The following is a 6,088-nucleotide window of genomic DNA, read 5'->3' as shown; positions in this document are numbered from 1 at the left end:
AAGTACATTTTATTGTAGAAAAAAAATCGGAGTAAAGTCAGAGCAAAATTCCAATTATAACTAAAGAATGCATTACCGCATGGGCAAAGAGAGGGTTATTAATGAGGACACAAGCTTATGACTCTTGTAACGCAAAGCTGAAAAGGCAATACTAAAAGGTATTATGTGCCCTCCAGTGGTTAAATCGCGTTATTAGTGCAGATGTCTCTTCATAGTCTTATATTTATGATACAAAGACCACACACACATAGCCAGTTGGATATGCATGTTGCAAACTCAAAACACATTTCATACCAATTATTTTATTATAACCATTAAAGAATGCATGGGTTGTTGTGCTGAAATACAAGCAGGTGTATAAAACAAGTTTTGTTAGGCTTTAGATCCCCATGTGGAAAATCCTTTCAGTGTGACTCTTTTGGATGTCTGTCAAGATTCACAAAATGTTTCCCAGAGGTTTTAGTGATTTATAGCATTGCTTGGATCCCATTGAAAATATCAGATTTCTTTCATAATCCTAATTTTATAATAGATACTGGGAAACTCATGTAATAGATTACTGTTGTGCTAGCCTATACTGTATACAATTGCTGTGGGAGGATTTTTCAGTTCCGGTATTTAACATTTCATAACATTTTCAATACAGTATATGAAATCATTAAAAACTGTACTTCAAAGTTTCTTATGACAGCCCATGCTGGATTCACTCGGAAGTCAATCCTTCTTCTTATTTTTTTTTATTTTTATTTTTTCTTAAAGCCCATTTTTGACTGATAGTAAATATACACACATTTAAAACTAATTGTAGTTCAGTATTCTAAATGTACTTTGTGTGTGTGTTGGAAGTATAATGCAAAGGCATTGTGGTTACAGTACCTCTTCCAAGTCAATCACTTCAGAAACCCTTTATTTCCTGGAGGATCATTAAGCAACCTTCTTAGAGTCTTTCTTTACTTTGTTTTCGCTTATTAAGGAATCCCATCTTTGCTACTGTAGAAAATGACACAGCCACCAGTTGCCATTATAGAACAAAAACACACGTGTCCCTGGACACCCCAGGATATAAAGGGTTAAATGATAATAATCTAACTGTACCATTTTACATACTAAAAGAAAAAAACAAAACACTAGATAATAATTAGTAATTAATAAAGTAATTCATGTTGTGTGCGAGTGTGTGGCATATGGGATATAGCATATATAAAAACCCTAAACAATATTAAATACAGAAACATCAAATTCAAGAATTGGGGTGCAAAAAGTATATGCTCTTCTGTAACTGAGTAATCATGAGAAGATACAAAATGTCCAAATTGTGTCTCACGAAAAGCTACTTAAAATGGATAAAACCTCAAGGAGTACTTTTTAAAAGTAGCAGGAACTATTGTGAGAAAAATAATATATATCTTCTGCACCATTAGGTGAATAACATGTATTCTAAACAACGTAACCTTGGAAACCATCAGCATATACAGTATTCTATAGTTGAATTATATAACATTTTACTCTATTAGTACTGTATTGTATTTGAAAAACATTTAGTAAAGAAAAAGTTAATGATTGTGTAAATAAAATAATTTAGCTATCATACCTATTTTTATTATACAGATGATCAGATTGCAAAGCATTTACTCAAGGCTTTGATTAACACTTTTTTAACCATATGGGAAATCTAAGATACTGAATGTACTTTCTCAGCTAGCTAAGTACCAGTGAGGCAGAAGGCACGCTCATGGCTTGTTCTCCGCTTATAATGCACTCTGGTACTGCTTCTTGTATAAAATCTGATCTTGTGAGGTACACAGGATAATGTTTTTTGGTTTATGCCTCACTTTTCTAAACGCAATAGCACCATAGTTTATAAAAAGTCCCACAGAAGACTTGGTAGAAAAGAAAATTGAGGGAATTATGTCTTCTTCATACAGACATGACAACGGCTGATGTGGGTCCGTAGATCTCCTGCCTTAAGTGTAGCAGAGACAGGTTTGCTGAAATTAAAAAAGAAAAAAAAATGTAAAATGCTACAACTTTTTAATAAATAATGCAAAATAAACTGTTCCAGAAAGCATTCAACAATTTGACCAAAGACAACATGAAATGTTCCAAGCTTCCACAGCCAGTTTTGTATGTTTTTGACATTTTTATGCTATGCCTTTGTCATTTTTTTTTACCATGGTTAACCATATTTTGACCATGATTTCAGTGTGCTTTACTATAGTTTGCCTCTCTTTTACCGCAGTTTATAAACACAAATGCCTGAAGAAGCATCCGCAGCTGCCTTTGGGTCTGCAGCCTCTTGCATTGCCCTGATTGGTCAGATGGGCAGCCTCTCTTTAAATTCAAAAGATGCAAGAAATACAGCAGGTTTTAATTTTTTTTCCAAACAGCTCAATGGTATACATTGGTAATGCATCTGTTATAACATTTGGGTACAGTAAGAAACCTCAGTTCATTATTAGGAAATGAACTGCTTAAATTATGCATTCTAATATTTGCCTACAGCTTCAACGTTTAGTTTTTTAAAGAACAGCTGTTCATATTAACATTATAAGTAATTTCAATGACCACCACTATAATATGTGACAATACCCAAGTACTGTAATTTAAATTTTAATTGCAAAGATTTGATGTAATTCACTAAAATTCAAATTTTTATCTCACTGTTAAATACAACTTATCACCATATAGAACATAATATTCAGAATCAGAACTGCATGTGTTGCAGGGTTGGAAATAAGAATCATATTGTATTGCCGTTTTAGCATTTACAGGATTTAATTAGACACACCTGAGGTTGTTCCCTATATCTAGCAACTAATTAGGCTCCTAGTATAATGACTCAAACTACTTTGAGTTGCAGTGCAATGCAATTTGAATGGTGTGTTCATCAATCTGTGAAAGCACTCTCATTTCCAAAACAGAGATGAAATATCACGACTCACTTGAACAGTTCACCATTCTCAATAGTAGCTAGCCAAAAACTGTAGGCATTGGCATAGTAGTTGCAGGTTCCACGACCGTGGCACTCAATGAAGGGAGTGCTGCGGAACTCTTCCAGACAAGAGCCAGGAGAGGCCAGGGCCTGGCCAGAGCCCTCTGCGCCTGCACTAGTGTGCTGCAGAGTGAACAGGAAAGAACAGTCTTAAAGTCTTAAAGTCTTAATACACAGTGAAATACGTCTTTAATACATCCTTCATATTCTAAATTTCCTGTAATAAGAAAGTTCCCTTCCTTGAGACTCATTTACAATTGCAAAACTGGAATACCTTAAATGCTCGAAACAGCAGTCTCAACTGTCAGTCCATAGTCCCATTAGTGCCCAGTTTTACTGGCATAAAGTTAATTAGGGCCCACGCTCTCCAAATTGCCCCCCCTCCCATTCATTTTTTCACTATCTTAAAATATTATATTTGTTATTTTTTATTATACACAACTAAACTAATTAAGTACTATTGACGTATATAGTGGTAATTTAGTTAACATCTTGAGATAATTGCTGTATTACATATATCGCTTACAAACATACAGAAGTTCTATGTTATGTTTTATTTTTGCAGTCCCTAAGGATCACATAGCTACTATGAATGTTCCTTGATTGAGTATTAAAGACTTGACAGACTTGACAGTAATTTGACATTGAAGTTGCATACTGTAAATGCAAAAGAGGCTTAAAACAATTAAAAATAATCATTTGTGGACTGTTTTGTAGGTAATTACAGTTTGTGTTTTGTTGCGTTGTGGGTAATTAAATCAAGATGATAGGTGGGGTATAATCATATCTGTATTCAAACTACTGCAATCTGTAGAACTGGGAGCTTTTGTGATAAAAAACAAAGCAACCCTGAGGCATATGTCATTTCAGATCAAATAGCTGGTAAATATGAAGTGAAATGAAAATGTAAAAAAAGATGATATCATTGATATATCCAGAGGATAAAAACAATAGGGCAGTGAAATGGTTAATTTCTACTGTACACCTCCTGTAATGGAACTTTATTGAACTGTATTGAAATTTGCAGTTTTCTTGTATGACATCATGACAGCACCACTGAACTCAGCCGAGAGACTCCCAGAATGCATGTGTTACGAGGATGAAGCATTAGGTCTTTATCATTCGGAAACCAGAAGTTGGATGAGATATTAACAGTTGTAAGTGTGGTGGGTTTGCAAACTCATACAAGCTCCCTCACAGGGATACTTAATTACCAGAGCAATGTGTTTTATAAGGTACAGTGTCCTGTTATGAAATATGATTTTCTTCTGAGAAACTATAACAACGAAGTTGGCGATTATGCGCAATGAATGAAATAGCAAAACCACAGATACAAATGTATAACTGAACATGCACAGCACTGAAACAGTACAGCATGTGCACAACGTGTACATGAATGCAATACACACCATGACGAAAGAATAGCCAATCCACAGGGATTCCCATCCACTGGGACAATGTGGGATCTGGATTGTCTGGCTGTGGACTGCAATTACCATGCCTGGTGCTTCACAAACTGAGCATCTGTAAAAACAAAACCCATGTGCGACTATTGTGTAATAACAAGACTATAATACAGTTACAATAACACAATAACAAGCTTATTTCATAAATAGTTTGTTAAGTGAACACCTTTTAAAACAATCTTAACACTCAGAAAACATGACCTCTGACACATGGTTATAATGCTAGTACAAATACATTATTTATTTTCTAATAAAAATTCAGTATAAAAAAAAAATCTAAAGAATTGCAGAGATGTTAAAATGGAGGAAAGTCCAGAGATTTGGTACCTTAGCACTCTATTAACCCTTGCTGCATATATGAAGCACAAGTAGCACAGGTGAATCTGTCAAAATCGTGTTTTTAAATATAACCAATGGGTAAGGCCTTTGGACATTTCTGTATCTACAATTGCAGATGTCTCTTTTATTAAGTTTTAAGTTGGGCTTTGTGCCTTTCTCACAAACCTCTTACCTGCTAATGAAAGGCCTGATACTTTCACCAGTAATGGGAGCCATATTCATTGGCATTGGTTCAGGGGAAGACAGCCAATAGGAATAGTCATTTCTTGATGCAAAGTTGCAAACATTGTTAATGTTACAGAACAAAAATGGCATGGGACTAAACTTGCGAAGGCAGCTTCCAGCAGTACCTATGATCAGAAATGAGACATACGTATTAAATTCCTAACTAACCAGAGAGGCATAGTGTTGACCTAAGATTGTGAGGAAAGAATATAATGAAAAGCTACAGAATGACTGTCAGCATATGATCATAGTTATACTATATATGTGTGTGTGTGTGTGTGTGTGTGTGTGTGTGTGTGTGTGTGTGTGTGTGTGTGTGTGTGTGTGTGTGAGGGTGAATGCATGCGTGTGTGTTGCAAAAGGTTGTGTATGAACATTTATTTTGACAACTGAAAGGATAACTCAACTGGAATCCATTTCAAGATTTCCCGTCGCTGGTCGTTTTAAATATCAACCTATTTCAAACATTTGCTTCCCTTGATCACTTCTCTGGCAAAGATTTAGCTTATTGAGAACTCTGTAGCCTGTATCCTTATACTTTACAAAAAGCACCAACATAATAATTACAAGTTTCTGACCACAGCGTAACAGCATTGTGTTTTACTTATGAAAAACCAACCTAAGTCTTGGCCATGTGCCCTTTCATTGCCTTGCACATATAAGAGAGAATAGCCATCGTAGATTTTCGTTGTTCCTACTGGACATGAAGGCACCACTACCATCTGGCTGTGTCTTGTAACAAGGAAGCCATGAGCTATGGACGATGGTCCTGGTATCCCTGCTGGTCCTGGCAAGCCATCAGGGCCCGGTGAGCCTGGATATCCTCTTGGGCCTGAAAAAAAATAAATAAATAACAGCAACAATTTATGAGACACAATATGTGTAAAGTAAAAGATCTTTGTGTACAATTAGATGATCTCAGGCTGAAAAGTGTTATTATCTCGTTATTTGTTTACAGAGCATACCTGGTGGGCCAACTGGTCCATGTTCTCCTTTCTGTCCGGGCCTACCATCAAACCCAGGAATTCCATCCTGCCCTGGCAAACCAATAATTCCACTCACACCT

At 35.8% G+C, this 6,088-nt stretch overlaps 1 protein-coding gene across 1 annotated transcript in view; it reads right to left on the bottom strand.

The window, feature by feature from the left end:
- Positions 1-479: 479 nt before the first annotated feature.
- Positions 480-6,088, bottom strand: part of LOC121328090 (collagen alpha-1(IV) chain-like) — a 79,834-nt gene continuing 74,225 nt past the window's right edge. Inside the window, exons 47-52 of the mRNA XM_041272574.1 lie at positions 5,988-6,086; positions 5,642-5,854; positions 4,970-5,147; positions 4,402-4,516; positions 2,943-3,115; positions 480-1,988 (exon numbers count right to left, since the gene is read on the bottom strand). Coding sequence (XP_041128508.1) covers positions 1,907-1,988; positions 2,943-3,115; positions 4,402-4,516; positions 4,970-5,147; positions 5,642-5,854; positions 5,988-6,086 — 860 coding nt within the window. The 3' untranslated portion in view covers positions 480-1,906. The remainder of the gene's footprint in view (positions 1,989-2,942; positions 3,116-4,401; positions 4,517-4,969; positions 5,148-5,641; positions 5,855-5,987; positions 6,087-6,088) is intronic.

The sequence above is a fragment of the Polyodon spathula genome, chromosome 15 (genome assembly GCF_017654505.1).
Source record: "Polyodon spathula isolate WHYD16114869_AA chromosome 15, ASM1765450v1, whole genome shotgun sequence".
NCBI lineage: Eukaryota > Metazoa > Chordata > Actinopteri > Acipenseriformes > Polyodontidae > Polyodon > Polyodon spathula.
This window is presented reverse-complemented; position numbering and strand designations above follow the sequence as displayed.